This window comes from Podarcis bocagei (genome assembly GCF_964188305.1).
Source record: "Podarcis bocagei genome assembly, chromosome: 12".
NCBI classification, from domain to species: domain Eukaryota; kingdom Metazoa; phylum Chordata; class Lepidosauria; order Squamata; family Lacertidae; genus Podarcis; species Podarcis bocagei.
This window is the reverse complement of record NC_138137.1, coordinates 49,505,289-49,525,882: the sequence shown is the minus strand read 5'-3', so window position 1 is coordinate 49,525,882 and position 20,594 is coordinate 49,505,289. Positions and strand designations below refer to the sequence as shown.

The following is a 20,594-nucleotide window of genomic DNA, read 5'->3' as shown; positions in this document are numbered from 1 at the left end:
GGGGTGAGCTCCCGTCACTCGCTCCCTGCTCCTGCCAACCTAGCAGTTCGAAAGCACATCAAAGTGCAAGTAGATAAATAGGTACCACCCCGGCGGGAAGGTAAACAGTGTTTCCGTGTGCTGCTCTGGTTCGCCAGAAGCAGCTTAGTCATGCTGGCCACATGACCCAGAAGCTGTCTGCGGACAAATGCCGGCTCCCTTGGCCTATAGAGCGAGATGAGTGGCGCAACCCCAGAGTCGCCTGCAACTGGACCTAACAGTCAGGGGTACCTTTACCTTTATAGTGTAAGGTTGCCTGTCCAGGTGACAATAATGCAATACCACTGAGGAACCATCACGAAACTAATAAAGTGGAATGTGTGGACAGTCTAAGTAGTAGAAATCCACTATCAATGCACTTTTGTGTCAATTATATTTTGTAGAATATTCCCACAAAGAAACCATGTCCAGAGGAGTTCTCTCATGCCTTCCCATACTACATTTATTTTACCTATTTGCAGGTGATGAGACACCCATGTCTCCTATTTAGCGAAAGCAGAAACACAAAAAACTTCCAGGTCCTGCCTACAGAGCAATGGTGTCGTTTCAGAGGGCTGGTGGTGCCTGTTGGTTTGTTGAACTGCTGCCAAGCCAGACGTAAACCTAGTGTTTGCACTGTCCCCCACAAAAGAGGCTCCCCCCAGGCCTTGCTTGGTGGTGCTTGCCTGTCATTCTCAGAGACTGTCCTTTACAAAATTATTTTGTTTGACTCTCACAGGAAAAGATACAACTGTGCAAAAATGAATGCTGTATGTTTGTGAAACTGCAGGAGGAATCACTTTTGAGGGACTTAAAGGAAGAAGAGGAAGGAATACTATTTGTGTCACACCAGGAAAGTCTTTTTGCTTTCCCAAGATTTGACAGAATACTGACAGGTAAGCACAGAGTTCTGGTGGGAGTGCTAGCTATTCCTAGAACCACAGTTCCTTCTCCCACTTTTCATATTTTTTGGTATCGCATCCAATTTTAGCTGGGATATTTACTCATCCTGGAAGTGGCGCAAATTAAGGACTCCCGCAGCTCCCCCAGCACACGAACGCCATTTCTGGTGGTAATGCCCAGGTGCTTTTTGCATTGCAAATGTTGCACATCGGCCAAGCTCTCTAATTCAGCACCTGTATGTGGTGAACAAGGAGTGCACAGACTAACACACATCAAGGGTACAAGAGATACCCAACAATTGTAACGCAGTATCTCCCAGTGTCAGAGACACGGGTGGCGCTGTGGGTTAAACCACAGAGCCTAGGACTTGTTGATTGGAAGGTCGGTGGTTTGAATCCCCGTGACGGGGTGAGCTCCCTTTGCTCGGTCCCTGCTCCTGCCCACCTAGCAGTTCGAAAGCACGTCATAGTGCAAGTACATAAATAGGTACTGCTCTGGTGGGAAGGTAAATGGTGTTTCCGTGTGCTGCTCTGCTTAGCCAAAAGCGGCTTAGTCATGCTGGCCACATGACCCGGAAGCTGTACGGTGGCTCCCTCGGCCAATAAAGCGAGATGAGCGCCACAACCCCAGAGTCGGTCACGACTGGACCTAATGGTCAGGGGTCCCTTTACCTTTACCTCCCATTGTGGATGTGCCATCCCTTTTGCAACCAGTTCTTTGATACATTGCATTCTTCTTATGCCATGCTGGGGCAGCACTGATAGAAACAGACAGCTGAAATGTGTTATTTATCTAAAATGCTCAACCATTATTTTATAAATAAAACTTCATTCTAGCAGCTGACTAGTACTGGAAAACCAGCATTCTTCAGAATCAGTTTAACACACACACACACACACATGCATGTATGTAGACTCCACCCAGACCTGACTGGCCTAATTCTGACAGGCTCAGCCTGGCCTTGCCCTATCCAATTCCACCTTCAGCCTGAAGGGAACACTATTTTGGAAATCAAACGTCTGTGCTGTAATGATGTATGAGTGGTCACAGGCATTGCCTTCTAAAACACAAGGGGAGAGAGGCCAGACCTAAAGTGACTTGCACCAAAGTAGAAATCTCTGCAGCTCTGGAGTCCAAAATGTGCCTGGCCCTGCCAAGAAAACTCGCAGGCATTATGCAGAAGGAGCCAGCTGGCCACGTATGTGAAAACCAAGCCAGGAAACTTTGTATGGCTTGTGGGTATGAACACAGACAGCTGAAAGGAAGAGGGATGAAAGGTTTGCTGACATTCCACTCAACCTTAACCATCCTTTATTCACCAAAAATAATGGTTAACTGCAGGGGACTTGGCGCATGACCCCATTCATCCGTCCTTCTATACTAGCCGGGGGTGGGTGGAGTGAGAGAGAGATACAATAAAGTGCAGTGCAGTGGACTCTGTCATTTAATGCTATTCTGGATGGATGGAAAAGGGCTTCAGGTGGAAGAACAGAACAGGGTGGAAAAGAGAATATATATCCCATCTGTATACATACATAAATACGAATAGGCAACAAAGGGGTTCTTCCACATTCTAAGCCAGGAGGGGACCTTGGAAGTGTATACTATTAACTGGAAGAGGGCAGATAATGTGCATACTTCAAGACTAATCTGTAACCTGCGTTCTTCGCCAGAGCCTCAGATTCCAAACACAGAGTAGAGATGCATTTATTGCTACAATATTCTCATTTGGAATGTCTTGCCATCAAACATGAATGCCAAAAAACGCCAACAAGAATAAGTATGACCTAGAAAAAGTCTTCAGGCATGGACTCCGAAACTATCACACTTGAGAAAACAGAACGAATCTGCGCCTTTAAAAAAATCCCAACAATAGTCCTTGGGAACTAATTCTCAGCTGCTTCAGGCAGGGAGTTAAAGTGACCCTTCTCTGCACATACCTTTGGCTGGTGCACGGCAGAGGCATTTCCCACCACACCTAAAACATCATGTGTGCATGTGTGTCAAGGACATTTGATTCCTACAGTTCTTCCCTTTAAAAAAAATGTATGTGTTTTCTTCTAGCAGCAGCTATTCCGGTAAACACATTGCTGTGAGGGGAAAATGGCAAAAAAGTCACTTTGCGTTCTGTGGTACATTTCGCTCCAAGCCTCTCTGTTGAAAAGACTTTTATTTTCAAAAGCGGGCCTGTGAACCTCTCTCTCTCTCTCTCTCCCTCCCTCCCTCCCTCCCCTCACTTTTAGCTAAACCTGATTGAAACAATGACTCAACTTCCTTCCAAAATAAATTCTTTTTTTTGGGGGGGGGGAAACTTGTATTTTTCCACATTCCCTCCCCCCCTTTGGGGTAATTTAACCTTGTGGAGACAGAAATACAGCAAACAAATTCTGCACGGACTTATCAGCTATCACTTAAGAGAGACAAAGGGGATTATCACCACAGCTGTCAGGAAAAGCAGCTCTCTTGCACAACATTTACAGGTACCAAAGGTCATGTTCGTATCATAGCCTTTGGGGACCAGGCACATATCTCTGAAGAATTAAGTCCTTTGCTGAAATAAACGGAGTCTAATGATTGATTTAAACATTGAAAACAACTTCATGAAGGAGACAATGAGAGGGAGGGACAGAGGGAAATGGACAAACAAACCATTTCCCCTATTTATTTCTTTTAAAAAAATATGTTTTAATTAAAGGATTTCTTAGGTAACAAAAGTACATATGGTGTCTCTGTTTTCAAATAACAGAGTCCTTCACACAGGTCGGTTACATTCAGAGTGAGACATTACTGTTATAGGTAATATGGATTTCGCTTGCACAAGAGACATGGACTATTAGCAGTGCTATTTTTCTAGACAAAGATGTGCCAGATCTCACCATGAACCTCTCCCTTGTTCTCTTAGAATGGCAATGGCGCCCACCTGAGAGGGGCCAGAGCTGACCTCCAGTGAGCTCTGGCTGAAAAAAAAAGTCCTATTAGCAGACTTGGGAGAATTCTACCATTTGCAAAATTACAAAATTACAAAAACAAACAAACAAAAGCACCCAACATTTAAGGGGAAATGCCCTAAGGGTAGAAAACCCTCAAAACAGCCCAATGAAGACGAAGTACAGAACCCACCGTCACAAACAGCATTACTTCTGTTCCCTATTCATGGTTGGGGTTGGGGTCTTGAATCCAGGGATCCCTAGTCATAGCCCAAAATGACAACTCCCACACCATATTTTCCATAGGAGTGAGTTGTCTTCTTAAAAGTACAGTGGTACCTCTGGTTGCGAGAGGGATCTGTTCCGGAGGCCCGTTTGCAACATGAAAGGAACACAACCCGCAGCAGCGCATCTGCGCATGCTCGGGTGGCAAATCGTCGCTTCTGCGCATGCGTGTGATGTCATTTTGCGTGTCTGTGCATGTGCAAGAGGCAAAACCCAGAAGTAACCCTTTCCGGTACTTCCGGGTCGCCGCGGGACGCAACCTGAAAAAACGTAACACGAAGCAAACATAATATGAGGTATGACTGTATACGGTAACTCACAAAGGTAGATCCTAGTCTCAGACCATGAAGTTTCTGCTTATGTTCTGGAGTCTCTTGCATATGGCCACCTCTGGCTTGTTCACACAATACACTAACCACAGGCGCATGATGTTTGCATGATAAGAACTGCAATGGACTGCAAGTGTAATGGACAATTGTCATGAACCGGAAGGACAACGGGGAGGAGAAAGAGGATCGTGGCGAGGGGTGTGGCTGGGACTGGGACACACCAGGGAAAACTGGAAATGGGGGTGGAGAGGTTGGTGTAGGAAGTACTCATGTGGTGACGGAGGATGACAAGGGCCACTCCAACCACTCAATTCCACCCCCACCCACCAGTCAGTGAGCATTCCCCTTGCCCACTGAGCATGCTCAGCCCCCCCCCAGCTGTTTTGGGTTCTTCCCACCCTTAGGGGTTTTGATGCAGAGCATTGAGTGCTCCTGTTCAGCTCACTTGCAGGATATTCCATTCCCTCCCTCCTTCCTTGAGGACTGCTACTCAAAGAATTGATATTGGCATTAGTAATTTATGCTACAAGATAAAATGTTGGTTTGCCTCATCACTCCCCAAAATGCTGAAGTTTGAAGCGAGCCCTTTGGGAAACTCATGCAATAGAACGTGGGTGGTAGAATTTGAAGTGACAGGGGGATTTCATATTTCCCAGCAGATCCAAATGTTCATTATTCTTAATAAATACCTGGATTCAAATGTGTCTGAATTGCAGTTGTTTTTGTTTGAATACCTCCTGTGGGGATAAGGGTTTAATAAATTAGGAGAGTTAAGCAACTTCTAGTAACTTACTAGGAAGACAAAATATGCTGTTTGTTCAAATTTGAGTTGAATTAATCTACACTGGTTTTATTTGGTAGCTCATTACAGTCGGATGCTGTCATGTGTGTCTATTATGTGGGTTTGCTTGGGTTTTTTTTGGGGGGGGGTTGCTTTAAATGTGCTTTTAGTTGTGATGAATCAGCAGCTAAAGATGTCTTATCCACTGATTTTATCACCGGAATGATTTAATCTGTTTTTATAATTGTATATTTAATTATTACAACCTACCTTGGGGCTTTATGATGAAGGACGGGGTGAAAAATATTCATTCGCATCTTGTAAAAAACAATATTTAAAAATAGAGTTAGATCCCTATTTGTCTGCAACCACAATTTTTTTAAAAAACAAAACACTTTCTGGCAATTCCGTAGCATACCACATAATTTTAAAAACTGGTACCACTGAACTGCCTTCGAGCATCGCAAGTGGATTTTATCTGAACTTCAAAGTGAAGAATCACTTTCACCACTAGTGGGAAGCACTGGCCAACCCATTTGCGACTTGACCCTGAATGTCAAGCAGCGATGGCCTTTGCTACATCCCCTGTGCTCGGAGACTGAGGACTCGGGAGTGCAATGGGCCCAGGTGCTGAAGGCTGAGAGGCAGGGGTTTTGCTCAGTGGTCTTCAGCAGGTGAGGCCTGACCTCAGGTGGGCTGCATGATGGCAATGCCTTCACTTTATTTCCTGCTGCGGTTTACAGTTTTTAAGAAAAAGGAAAAACAGAGCAAAAAAAAGAGGAGAGAGGGAGAAAGAACCATAATCGACACCGATTATTTCTAAAGAACCTCAAAAGAGTTACATTACGAAGGAAAAAAGTTACCGAGAGAGATGTTAGGAGACCCTACAACTCCCAGCACCTTTAACAAAGTGCAGTTCCCAGGATTCTCTGGGGGAAGCCATGACACTTAAGAGTGGTATGTGCAGTGGAAAATGTGCAAGGAAAAATCAAGGAGGAGTAGGTTTGGCCTTATACAGCCAGCCCTTTCTGTGAGTCCTTGCAGGAGCACTCCTGCCCTTGAGGGTGGCCCTGCTAGGCCTTGTTTGCCCTGATGAGGAGCCCCAATTGCCACAGGTGGCCCACCTGGTCTAGGCAGGAACAGATAGTGCAGGGCAATGTGGTCAGGAGGAAGAGGATGATGGCTGTGGCTTCTCACGGTTAGATCTGGTGTTGTATGTGGATCAAGGTCTGGTGGGGGGAATTGTTCCTTTGAAATTGTTCCTTTGGGGTTATTTCTTGGTGGTAGAGGGTTTTGTATTACCGTGTAAGAAGGTTTAAGGAGGTTTCCTGTTTGAGAGATTTTGTTTTTGTTACTGTTTAAGGAGGTTGTCCTCTTCTGTTGAAATGAAAATATCTTTTCCCTCGACTACTGAAGATCCTTTAACGAATCTGCAGAGTTAATTGGCAAAACAGTATGAGATTGCTTTAAAAGATGCTGCTTGAGTGATAGGTTGCATAGACTGGCCTTTGTCCTGCCATAGCCAGGCTCATCCTGATTCTCTCTTGAGGGAAGAGAGGGACAAGGATAGGTCAGCTAAAGGGTGCATGCTCTGAATGCAGGAAGTCCCAGGTTCAGTTCCTGGCTCAGAGAGCAGGTGATGGAAAAGAGAGATTTGCCTGAGAGCCACCGTCAGTCAGAGGAGACATTCGTGGGTTAGATGGTGTGAGACATCTCCCTATCAGGAATGCTGAATCTGGAGGGGACAATCATAAATGTCACTTTGGCCGAGGTGACTAGATGGGCAGAAACTAGATTTGTCAAACTGCTGTCTTTCCCTTATATCTCACAGATGTAGGCATTGGGCAACATGAAATGTATTGCTGGAAGGTGCTTCCTGTTTTAAAGAGATGTTGTTAGCCCTGTTGCGGAAGCAGCTTAATTCTCAGCTTTCAGTTTCATCATCTCCTACCTGCATGATGCAATCCCACCCAAACACTAGAAACAGAATACCATGCCCAGGGAAAGGTTTCACAACCTTGATGGCAGAAAGTGAGGAGGCATTAAAGAACCTTTTAATGAGGGTGAAAGAGGAGATAGCAAAATATGGTCTGAAGCTCAACATCAAAAAAATGAAGATCATGGCCACTGGTCCCATCACCTCCTGGCAAATAGAAGGGGAATAAATGGAGGCACTGAGAGATTTTACTTGTTTGGGCTCCATGATCACTGCAGATGGTGACAGCAGTCACAAAATTAAAAGACGCCTGTTTCTTGGGAGAAAAGCAATGACAAACCTAGACAGCATCTTAAAAAGTAGAGACATCACCTTGCCAACAAAGGTCCGAACAGTTAAAGCTATGGTTTTCCCAATAGTGATGTATGGAAGTGAGAGCTGGACCATAAAGAAGGCTGATCGCCGAAGAATTGATGCTTTTGAATTATGGTCTGGAGGAGACTCTTGAGAAGATCAAACCTATCCATTCTGAAGGAAATCAGCCCTGAGTGCTCACTGGAAGGACAGATCGTGAAGCTGAGGCTCCAATACCTTGGCCACCTCATGAGAAGAGAAGACTCCCTGGAAAAGACCCTGATGTTGGGAAAGATGGAGGGCACAAGGAGAAGGGGAGGCAGTGGAAGACAGGAGTGCCTGGCGTGCTCTGGTCCATGGGGTCACGAAGAGTCGGGCACAACTAAACAACTAAATGACGACAAAGGGGAGACCCAGCAACATTAGTGGTGATGACCAACGTCCATTAATTTCAATAGGCCTGCTCTGAGTAGAATTTGGTTGGATGTAATCCAAACTCTCTCCAGCATGTCAGCATTTAGCTATCAAGCTGAGTTCAAAGTGTTGGCCCTGATACGCAAAGCCCTATATAGCTTGGGGGCAGGATACCAGTATATGCCCATATATGCCCAATCAATCACTGTGCCCTACAGGAGTAGGTCTCTTATCAGGAGGTCTGCCCCATACAATGTTGAAACTGGGCCTTTATTTTATCCGTATATATTTTATTCTTATAGCATACCCTGGGACCTCACTGTGATGGGCAGGTACAAAATCTAATAAAACAAAACAAACATTTATTTAAAGAGGGCTGGGTGGATTGACAAGTAGGTGGTGGGTCCTGGACAGAAGAGAAAAAACACAGTCCCATGTGGCTCTTTTGCATGCTTAATATTGGATTGCAATCTCTTTTGGGGGACACATAATCTGCTAGACATGTCACACAAATTTATACCCATCTTGGAAGTAAAACAACAAGACCTGCAATAGGTTACCTGACCTAATGCGGAAGGGAGGGGCAGACAGCAAGGCAACTTATTCCTCCCCCACTGATTTATACTACCTGTAAATTATTTTTCTCAGGTTTTACTTCCTCCCTCCTCCTCCAGCCAGTTAGTATCAGATCTTTCTTTGGTTAACCAACATGACTCCATGATGGCCACATGTGAGCTTGTACACACACACACACAGAAACATCAACAATGCAGGCACGGAGTCAGTTGCTACATGCTTAGCTTTTGTCAACCATCCCCTGCCTCCCCAGTTCAGAAGATATTTTCTTAAATAGCTTCTGTCCCCTGGTACAACCTATGGTGATTAGGGAAGGACCATAGCTCAGGGGGGGACGCAAGTGGCACTGTGGGTTAAACCACAGAGGACTTGCCAATCAGAAGGTCGGTGGTTTGAATCCCCGCTACGGGGTGAGCTCCCTTTGCTCGGTCCCTGCTCCTGCCCACCTAGCAGTTCGAAAGCACGTCAAAGTGCAAGTAGATCAATAGGTACCGCTCTGGCAGGAAGGTAAACGGCGTTTCCGTGCACTGCTCTGGTTCACCAGAAGCAGCTTATTCATGCTAGCCACGTGACCCGGAAGCTGTATGCCGGCTCCCTCGGCCAATAAAGCGAGATGAGCGCCGCAACCCCAGAGTCGGCCACGACTGGACCTAATGGTCAGGGATCCCTTTACTTTTATACCTCAGGGGTAGAGCAGAAGATCCCAGCCTCAATCCTCAGCATAGCCAGGTAGGGCAGGGAGAGACTCCTTGTCTGAAACCCACCCACCTCTTCTAATAAACAGAACCAGGCCAGGAATGTCACCAAGGAGTCACCAAGCATGTGCCATAGGCCTACAGAGTGCTTGCATCATTATAAGGGCCTGGCTGTTCAATAATAATAATAATAATAATAATAATAATAATAATAATAATAATAATAATTTATTATTTATACCCCGCCCATATGGCTGGGCTTCCCCAGCCACTCTGGGCTGCTTCCCAAAAAATTTTAAAATACTGTAATACATCAAACATTAAAACAGGGCTGCCTTCAGATGTCTTCTAAAAGCCTGGTAGTTGTTGTTCTCTTTGACATCTGGTGGGAGGGCGTTCCACAGGGCGGGAGCCACTACCGAGAAGGCCCTCTGCCTGGTTCCCTGTAGCTTTGCTTCTCGCAGTGAGGGAACTGCCAGAAGGCCCTTGGTGCTGGACCTCAGTGTCTGGGCAGAACGATGGGGGTGGAGATGCTCCTTCAGGTATACTGGGCCGAGGCCATCTTTGTATTCCCATTGAACCAGCAGGGACATAAAGGAGGAGTCACACTCGGATGACACTTGGCTGAGTGTTGTGCCGAATGAGCACAGCAGCTCATCCCTGGTAGGTTTTGCCCCATGAATCAGTTGCTAAGACTGAAAGTCCCCACCTCTCCACAGCCGTCTAAGTCCCCTCCTCTCCAGGGTTTCCCCCAAGCAATCGGAGACTGTGCCTGCCTGAAGCCAACCTCTCCTCCACCTTTTTTATGCCTCTTCTGGTTCTGGGAGACAAGTGGGGAGGGGAGCTTGTCACATCAGGAGGGGAAGACACCCATGACTCTTCACCAGCCTGACCTCTTGGCCTCCCTCCTCCCCTGCTTCAACTTCTGCCTATGATTCTTGCCTTCTGCCTGCCACAGACACTCCCAGATCACTAAGCCCTGTTACCCCTTCAGCTTCTGACAACCCCTCTTCGCAGTCTTCTCCCTCCTTTCTCTCTGACCACTCATTGTCGTCCTACCACCAGTCCCCTGCCTCTCAGCCTTCTTCCCTTGGTGGTTCCCCAGCTGGTTCCTCCCACCATTCCTTTGTGTCCAAGCAGTCCATGACAGCATGGGACACAAGGAGGAGTAAGACTTTACAGTGGTGCATCGCAAGATGAAAAGAATCCGTTCTGTGATTCTCTTCGTCTAGCGGTTTTTTCGTCTTGCGAAGCAAGCCCATTGAAGGATTAGCGGATTAGCGCTATTAGCGCTATTAGCGGCTTTTAGCGGCTTTTAGCGGCTTATCTGCTGATCGGATCAGCTGATAAGCGGCTTAGTGGCTTAGAAAAAGGGGGGGAGGGGGAAAAAACCAGCAGGAACTCGCAAGACATTGTCGTCTTGCGAAGCAAGCCCATAGGAGATTCGTTTTGCGAAACACCTCCAAAACGGAAAACTCTTTTGTCTAGCGAGTTTTCCGTCTTGCGAGGCATTCGTCTTGCGGGGCACCACTGTATTGCCTTCATCTCCTGTCCCCCTGGCAACTGCTCTCAGCAGCGGAGTCAGGGACATCAAGGCAGGCCTTTGCCCCCTAAGGCAAAATTTGTAGATCTGGCACTGTAAAATTTATATACCGCTTGACTGTAAAAAAAAGCAAAACAAAACCTCAAGCAGTTTACCAAAAGAATGAAACAATATAACTATTTTAAACATTTGAATAATAATTAAAATCAGTGATAAGTGAAAACTGATATTTGGAATTCATTTCTATAAACACCGTAATAGGTTAAATAACAATCTTGTAATATTTATAAGTTCTGTTGTTTTTGTTTTGTATTGGATATGGGTGTCATTTCTTTCCCCCGTTTCCTTTTTCTCTGCCCCCCCTTTTCATGTTTTATTTTATCCTGTGCACTTACAATTATATACACATTACTTTTTATCTTTCAATAAAGAATACACACACACACACACACACACACACACACACACACACATGTAAACAGTCTCCATGTCTGGTTAGGCTTGTCTCAACAAAAATGTTATGATGTGCCATGCATAATTTTCTTTTGATTTCCTTTGATATTGTTGCTATTCTTACATCTTTCACAAACTGAAATGAACCAGCCATTTGCAACTCATTTCATAAACTGGTCATAACCCTCTTGCCCACTGGGACAAATTCAGGGCCTTGCTTCCAGTTCTGAACCAACGTTCTTCAAGAGGTGCATGAACAGAAGACATTCATGGTGAGCAGAATAAATTGAACAAATTGCCCAGGGATAAGATCTTAAGACTCTCATGACCGGGGAAAGCTGCCCATGAGAGCTGACTCTGAGTAGAGACTTCTACTCCATCTCATCCCTCCTCCTCACTCTCTCTCTCTCAGTGCCTTGTGTGGTTCTGATTGTCTATATTAAAAAAGAAAAAAGAAACAGTCTAGCAATGGAACAATACTACCCTCTCAACATTTAAAAGCCCACCTCCAAAAATAAAAGGTCCTGGAAAAAATACCTCAATTTCAAGCTCATAGATTACTTTGGCTCCCAGAGGAAAGAGAAGCAATTTACTGGCTGCTGGTCTTACCAAGGAAAAGGTTAGAAGATTAAGAGACCAACCGCTGTTTGGATAAGTGGTTGGTAATTGCACATGCTGGCAATTATTACGTACCTCCATGTTTCTCCCTCTTACCTTTTTCTTCCCTCTCGTGCCATCAGGGTTGAGCCGAAATGTCCCCGAATTCACAGTCCTCTTTGGACCTATTTTCTTGATGTCGTAGGCCAGCTCATCAGCAAGGGCCTTGCAAGCTGGGGTGGGAAACAGAAACACACATACAAAAAGGACACATCACTACCACTGTGGAAGCCGCAGTAGTAAAAATACAGCATGCACATTTTTGCAGAGGAACAGGGTCTATCCAAACAGAAGTTTCCTGTTTTTGCTGATCTATCCTGGACAGTTCCTTCTCCTCCTTCTCCTTTAAGCAGTCCCTTCCCTTTGGGACCCGATCTTCTAGCTAGCCTTGTCTGTGTACCTGTCTCAGGCCCCTCTGATGTTTGTGGACTGCCCTGGACCTTGAGTCCAGCTGTATCTAGACTATATACTCACCTCTGGCCCTTCTAACTGGACGGTGGCTTACAACCCTGACCCTGGACAGCTCTAACAGTGACCACCTATTTGTGCCCAACCTACTAGGGGTTTGCTGCATGTCTGGCACCATGAAAGGAGGGAGGTTGTCAAGTAAACGGCCCTATAATACAAGTGTGGTTGGCTGCATTTGCCTTGATAGACCACAAGCTATGTAGGCACCCACTATTGTAATCAGACCATCTGAAAATTATCACATTGTGCCAGCATTGCTCAAATGTTAGGAATAGAAACTTCTCCGCTGGAATTGAACTTCTTTGCCTTCTTAAGGAGAGATTTACAGGCACATGTCCAAAGTCCAAAGCACACATTCTACTCATGTAGAAACACCAGGCAGGCCCCACAAACAACCCAGAGATGCACTTTAAGTAAAAGGACACATTATACTCATGTAAAAACACGCTGATTCCCGGACCATCCACGGGCCAGATTTAGAAGACAATTAGGCCGGATCTGGCCCCCAGGCCTTAGTTTGCATACCCATGCTGTATAGGGAGGTTTTTAAAAAAACGTTTAATGGTTTTATATATGCTGGAAGCAGCCCAGAGTGGCTGGGGCAACACAGTCAGATGTGTGGGGTATAAATAATAAAATTCTTATGGAATACGACATCCCTCTTTTCATTGGAGAAATGTTGGAGGGTATGCTATGTTCTTATGTTTGATACATTCCTAGAATATCGCCCCAGTTTTGAATGAACTGAATTAGCTACTAAGTAGTTTCTAGGCAAGGTACGCGGGTGGCACTGTGGGTTAAACCACAGAGCCTAGGACTTGCCGATCAGAAGGTCGGCGGTTCGAATCCCCGCAACGGGGTGAGCGCCCATTCCTCGGTCCCTGCTCCTGCCAACCTAGCAGTTCGAAAGCACGTCAAAGTGCAAGTAGATAAATAGGTACCGCTCCAGCGGGAAGGTAAACAGCGTTTCCGTGTGCTGCTCTGGTTCACCAGAAGCAGCTAAGTCATGCTTGCCACATGACCCGGAGGCTTTACACTGGCTCCCTCGGCGAATAAAGCGAGATGAGCGCCGCAACCCCAGAGTCGGTCACGACTGGACCTAATGGTCAGGGGTTCCTTTACCTTTTTAGTTTCCAGGCACAACTGAAGGCTTCTTTTATTTTACTTTTTAAAGCTCTTAACATGATCTGCCTCCAAGTTCCCCAGTCAGAGGCGCCATCCCAGCAATGACCAGGTGTTGGAGATAAACAATAGTGAACGACCATCTTTCTCTCCCACTTGCCAGCAATATTAAAAATTCACTTTTTAGACACAGAACATATATCCAGAGTTTTCTGAAAATATTATGGGGGTAAGAAATATATCCCTCTATATGTGTGTGTGTGTGTGTTTCAAGACATAAAAAGGAGGAATGAAATTCTCACAAAACAAGATACCTCTGCCAGCTGTGGCTGTAGGAGAAATACAATATCGTGGGGGTTGCCAGCAAGCTGCGGACTCACAGGTGTTAAGGATGTTAAGGACTATGGACTCTCTTCATCATTTGTCATCCCCGTTTAAACAAAAGCCTAATGCAGAAGTTAGAATTAAGAAGCGAAAGAAGCACCGCCAGGCATGCAAGCTGGGCTTTATGGCCAATTCTGCCCATGAAATAGCACACCAAGGCACCGAATCCAGTGTTTGGATCAGCCAAAACATTTATTTTTACAGCTCCCAGGGCTATGCTGGAAAAGACTCAGCTGCACCCAGAGGAAGGGTGGATAATTCCATTGTGGAATGGGGCACTCAGTAATTCCTTTAAATGCATGGTCTTTAACATCCCCTCCCCCACAACGGATATTCCTTCGAAATTGGGGTCTCTCTCACTCCAAGCCTCAGTACAGAGGTGGTGCATCTTTTCCCAGGCTATTCCATCATGTATTTGCATATCATAAAAAAAATTGCCCGTAGAATGCGTCGGGGGGGAGGAAGGGGGGGATAAAATATTAAGAGAGTTGTTTACATGGAAAGTGCATTCCAAACTATATGCAGACACACACAGAGAAAATAACACTTTGTCACTATAAAATATTAATATATAGCTGGGTCTGGGTGTCTCCATAGTACCTCTTCCTGAGAATAATTCTTGGAAAGAAGCTATGAGCATGAGAATAGTCTCATGCGCAGCATCTGAAAAGTCTACGGCGCAGATGACGACAGCCATTTCATTCAATGGCTAGCTGGTGCACATTGAGAGAAGGCAACTTTTTAATGCTGCTTGGGCCTGTGGTGGCAGCACCAGGGGACTTTGTGTGCTGTGAGCTTGTTGGGCCGAATGCAGAGGCAGATAAAAAGTCCCACTCACAATTTATTCGTGTTTGTTTGCTTTTAAAAAAGTTATTTACAATTTATTTGCCCTGCCTGCTTCTTCTGGTTTCAGGGCCAAAGAAGACAAGGCAGGGGACAGCTAGGATTCTGTCTTCCATGGCTTGTGAAGTTTCTTTCTAAATGTAAAGTAGCTGGGGGAAGCAAGTAACTTCAGGGAAGTAGCACAGCAGAAGTGGTTTTTAATCCACTAGCACCCAAAGGTGCTGTTTGTCCCATGGAGGTGATGGTCAGCCAGGGATGGTTGGATCTATAGATTTCTGGTTTTCCTCAGTTTCTCATTTTTCCAGCCTTCAGTTCTTTTCTCCACATTTCCACATCACATCACTTTTTTATTTTATTTTTTAAAACACCTCATGAAAATCAACATTTCAAAAATAATTGTAATTGAGAAACTTTGGGTAATAGGTAATATTATGCGGTAGAAAAAGTTTGAGTATAAATGCTGTGATAGTGAGGGTGGGAGTCAACTTATGAAACTATGTATTTGATTTGAAGGTTGTTGTGAAAATGTTTGGGAAAAGTAATAAAAACATATATATATGCAAAAGAAAGAAAACGAGCATTTCGGTGCAAATTTCTCCCAGTATACACATTTTTAATGCAACTGTGCCTACTATAAACATTTTCACAAAGCAATTTCATGTAACATAACACATTTCGGTATGCAATTTTCAGTAATATATGAATCCACATGTGGATACTACCCAAGCATACACATTTTTGTACACCTTTCTTGGTTGTGAAACTGCATTGCAAGATTTGGAAAAGCGTGAATGTCTCCTGGCTGCTTCCTCCTTATTCTCCTCAGCTCAGAACTTTCAGACCTGATCTACCCATCACACAAAACGAGGCAGTAGAATGGAATGGCCGAAATCCCAGCTTGTACCACTTTAGATCAGGCTGTACCGCTTCGTGTCTCTGAATGGCTCCCTATGTGAAAAAGAAATTCCTGCAGGTTGCAAACTAGCCTTTTGCAGAGGAAGGTTTGGTGTAGCCTCTTGCATGATGTGCTAGTGGTGGCTTGGAACTTGGAGCCCCAGTGTGTGTGTCAAAGATCAAGCTTGCAGTGGGACCTGACCCTTGGGAAAGCCAGCCTGCACACCACCCCCACCTCTGGCCAGAGGAGGGAACTACATGCTGACCAACTGGACCAGCACATTAGCCTTTCTCCCCCACAACAGTAGGCTAAAGTGAGTCCAGTGACGCAAGTGGAACAGGTTAGTGGGAGAGCATCTGCTTTGCATGCAAACGTTTCTGGGTTCAAACCCTGGCATCTCCAGGCACGGCTGGGAAAGATCCTGGAGAGCCACAGCTGGTTAATGTAGACCAGGGATGGGGTGCCTATGGCCCTTCAAATGCTGCTGGACTCCAACTCCCATCATTATCCTGGGAGGATAATAATAATAATTTATTATTATTTATACCCCACCCATCTGGCTGAGTTTCCCCAGCCACTCTGGGCAGCTTCCAATCAAGTGTTATAAACAATACAGCATTCAATATTAAAAACTTCCCTAAACAGGGCTGCCTTCAGATGTCTTTTAAAAAGAAGATAGCTGCTTATTTCCTTCACATCTGAAGGGAGGGCGTTCCACAGGGCGGGAATTGTACAATTCCACAGGATGGGAATTGTAAATTGAAATTGAATTGAAATACTTTATTGTCACTTGTACAACTTGTATACAGTGAGATTACACAAGCACCCCCCACTCAGCTCTCTTAATCTTAATTCCCCTCGTTTACTGACGCACACCCACCAAACCCGAAAGTCAGTTGCCCTGTTGTGATCTTTTCATTCAGCAGCCTAACAGCCCATGGATAGAAGCTGTTCTTTACCCTGTTGGTGCGACTAATCATGCTTCTATATCTTCTGCTCGAGGGCAGGAGATCAAGAAAGTGCCGGCCAGGGTGTGAATCACCCCTGAGAATTTTCCTCACTCTCCTAAGGCAACGTTCTTTCCCAATGTCATCCAGCGGATTCACGGGACAGCCTATAATATATTGTGCTATATTCACCACCCTCTGTAGGCACTTCCTAGCAGTTGATGTCAAACCAGCGTGCCACACCGTGATGCAGTATGAAAGGACACAGGCCCCCTGTCCCCCCAATATAGACAACAGGACCCTTGATGGACCAATGGTCTGACTCAGTACAAGTTACACAGCTTCATACATGACACTCCATGAACCATTCAAAAACTAGATTGCAACCAGCCTTTTTTCTTTTTCCACCAACACTGCTTCTGTGGTCCTTGACTGCTGTTTGGTCTGCAGACATGGGCTGACCATGCTTATATCTCCACCGCATGGAATACTTCAGCTGCTAATCGCTGCAGATTGTTGGCGTATCGATCTGTCTCAAGAGACAATGGAGTGAAGTCAAACCTCTGTGTTAGCAGCACCGAGGTGACCTCCCTGGGGCACAAGCCTGGGCAGTGTATCTGGAGCTCCTGGGCTGCCCAGACGACAAGACGCCCCTCTCGGCCTCGCTGATGTGGTCCAAAGGAGAGCAGAGCAATATGTTTGGCACCAGCTTGGCCACAGGAGTTGCCAGAAGGAGGCGGGCAGACATCCCTAGCCCTAACCTGGAGATGTCAGGGTTGAACCCAGGACCTTCTGGATACAAAGCAGATGCTCTGCTGTTGAGCTGCTCAGCAAAACTGGACCCAAGACCATTGGGATGCAGGTTTAAGATGCAGCTAGGCTCTCCTCAAGCAGCTCTCCCTAACCTTGACCAATGTTGGTCGGTGACAGCTCCCATTGTCTCTGACCATTGGCCACATTAGTTGGGACTGATGGACGTTGTTGTTTAGTCGTTTAGTTGTGTCCGACTCTTCGTGACCCCATGGACGCCAGGCACTCCTGTCTTCCACTGCCTCCTGCAGCTTGGTCAAACTCATGCTGGTAGCTTTGAGAACACTGTCCAACCATCTCGTCCTCTGCCGTCCCCTTCTCCTTGTGCCCTCCATCTTTCCCAACATCAGGGTCTTTCCCATGGAGTCTTCTCTTCTCATGAGGTGGCCAAAGTATTGGAGCCTCAGCTTCAGGATCTGTCCTTCCAGTGAGCACTCAGGGCTGATTTCCTTAAGAATGGGTAGGTTTGATCTTCTTGCAGTCCATGGGACTCTCCAGAGTCTCCTCCAGCACATAATTCAAAAGCATCCATTCTTCGGCCATCAGCCTTCTTTATGGTCCAGCTCTCACTTCCATACTCCATACATCACTATGTTGTCAGGTACCAGCTCCCATTGTCTCTGACCATTGGCCACATTAGTTGGGACTGATGGACACTGCAGTCCAAATCATCTGGTGGGCATCAGGTTGGGGAAGGTGGTCCTAAAAGCTTAGTGAAACACTTCAGCATCTTTGCAAATATATAGCACCTAAAGCAAATATATTCAACTGAGCCGTTCTACCTTGTGGTGAAGGGAGAGGTTCTATGGGGAGAGGGGCAGTCCTTTCTTGGAGGGGAGAGGAGGATTTTGTTTCCTGTCTAGTTAGAGATTTGGCACCTTTCAAAGGGGAATACCATCTGTTCCAATACAAACACCCTTTCCCCCCTTCACAGAAGAAACTGATTTCCCAATAAAGTGTCAAAAGATAACAAAGTCTGTTCCAACTAAGCTCATCTGTTTAGTGCCTGGGGGAGTCCTTGGCTGATAAGGCATTGGCTGTTCCTGCAAAGAAGGGCCCCTGTTTAGTCAGCTACTCACAATTTGCTACAAGTCAGAGCTGCTATTGGCTGCCTGGCTCTCATTTATACAGAAACGCTATAGGAGTTAAAAACAAAAGTGGTTTACAAATGCCTGGCTTTTTTTTTTGTACCCTGGAAGTTATACCTGTTTCATCCCACAAGCATGGAAGTCTAGGATATGGAAGCTGCAGTCCTCCAGACGCTGTTGGACTCCAACTCCCATCAGCCCCAGCCAGCATGGCCAAGGCTCAAGAACGGTGGATGATGGGAGTTGTAGTCCAACAACATCTGGGCAGCCACAGGTTCTCCACCTTGATACAAGCTCTGTATCTTTTTTGAAAAAGGGTGAACTCCTCACATACATAGCTGCTGCCAGACAAGGTAACTCTATCCTAAAAGCTGTCTATCAAGAGCTCCACACAAATCTCACTAAAAACTTCTTAGCTGCTGCCAATAAAAGCGGCTCCTCCTCCTCCTCCTCCTTTGCAGCTCTCCAGCGATGAAACAGCTTGCTAGGTTCATGCTTTCAAGATGTATTAGCTGTTCTAATGAACTGGGAGAACTCTGTGTATTTTTGTCTTAAAATGCGCACACATTCTTGCAGCTAGGAGCCGCAGGATAACCATATGGCTAAAACATTTCTGACAAATTAAGATCAAGTTTCTGTTCAGTCAGGATTTATTGATACTTGATGTTAATTAGGATATGGACTGCTGCTGCGGGTGGTGGAACTACCAAGAGATCTTCTCCTGCCAACCTTAATATCCAAGAGGGTCTGCAGGGAAGGAGATGGCTTCGTTCAGGTATTACAGCCTTGCACCAACATGAAGAAGAGCATAAGAAGAGTTTGCTGGATCAGACCAATGGGCCGCCTGAACCAGCATCCTGTTGCCTCCACATCCTTGTGGGAAACCTGCAAGCACTGGTCAATTCAGAGGCATTACTTCCTCCGACCGCTGAGGCAGAGCAGAGCCATCATTGGCAGCGACAACTGATAACCTTGTCCTCCATAGATTTGTTCAGTCCTCTTTTAAAGCCATCCAAGTTGGTCGCCCTCAGTGCCTCCAGTGGCAGTGAGTTCCACAGTTTAACTATGCACTACTTTTTTAATGTTGCTCCAGCGGCCCTCTAAACACCACCTTAAAGATTGCTTCTCCTTCCTCTCCTGCTGGAAGGAACGCAAGGCATGCTGACCGCGGGTGACCAGAATAAAAGAGCTGGGCACTGCGTTGCTCAGTAGCAGTGGAGCTTGGTCTGTTATTGAGTGAATGGGACTGTGCCCAGCCAACAACATCCAGCCTTCCTAGTGACACCTGGTCCAGAGGGTGGTCCTGTCTGTCAGCATCCTCTGTCTTATTTCTTGGTGTTGCCCTTCTGGAGCTCAGCAGGAAAGGAGATGGGGTCAAGGCTCTTAATCTCAGGGTTTGGGGTTCAAGCCCGGCATTGGGGGAAAAAATGTCTGTATTGCAGGGAGTTTAGACTTGATGGTCCTTGGGCTCCCCTCTGACCCTGCAATTCGGTGACTTCAAGTCCTCCTCCTCCACAGTGGACCTTTCCACCCAAGGAGACCCCTGGCAATAGGGTCAGGAGGCCACTCGTGCAGAACTCTGTGCTTCCCATTGGGTCTGCTGCCACTGTAGCCTTTGAGGTCTGGGTGGTGAAGGGGAAGAGTTGGGAATCAAGGCTGTGCTCAGATGAGTCACTGCGGTGTTCAGACATACCATCCATGAGCAGAAGCACTCCAGGCTACCTTGAGATGTTGGTTGGTTCTTGGAGATCAGCCTTTGTCAACCATATAGGAGCAAAGGCCTAGGGACCGAGGGGTCTTCACTCCCATAATAAAATACTCGAGGGGGATGTGCCCCTCCAATGTTGATGGGCATTGCCATTCAAATGGTATATGAGCACCACATCATGATCAATTATGCAGGGTGGGACTTACTTGGGTCCCCCAAATATTTCAGTTAAGTTGGCACTCCTAGTCAACCAGGTGCCCTCTGGACATTTTGGACTACAGCTCCCATCAGCCCCAGCCAGCACGGGATGGGAACTGTAGTTCTTGGAGGGTACAAAGCTGGAGAAGGCTATTCTGGGTCCTCCAGTTGTGTCAAATGTCTCTGTGGGGTCCCATATCACTGCCTCCAAAGAAAACTGCCCAGGGTCTGAGATGGGCAGGATCCTGGCACAGACTGGG

At 46.1% G+C, this 20,594-nt stretch overlaps 1 protein-coding gene across 1 annotated transcript in view; it reads right to left on the bottom strand.

Annotated features, from left to right (window-relative positions):
• The window catches only part of CNPY1 (canopy FGF signaling regulator 1), a 56,113-nt gene that overhangs the window by 21,889 nt on the left and 13,630 nt on the right, over window positions 1-20,594 (bottom strand). The window contains exon 3 of the mRNA XM_081163964.1: window positions 11,929-12,044. Coding sequence (XP_081020090.1) covers window positions 11,929-12,044 — 116 coding nt within the window. The remainder of the gene's footprint in view (window positions 1-11,928; window positions 12,045-20,594) is intronic.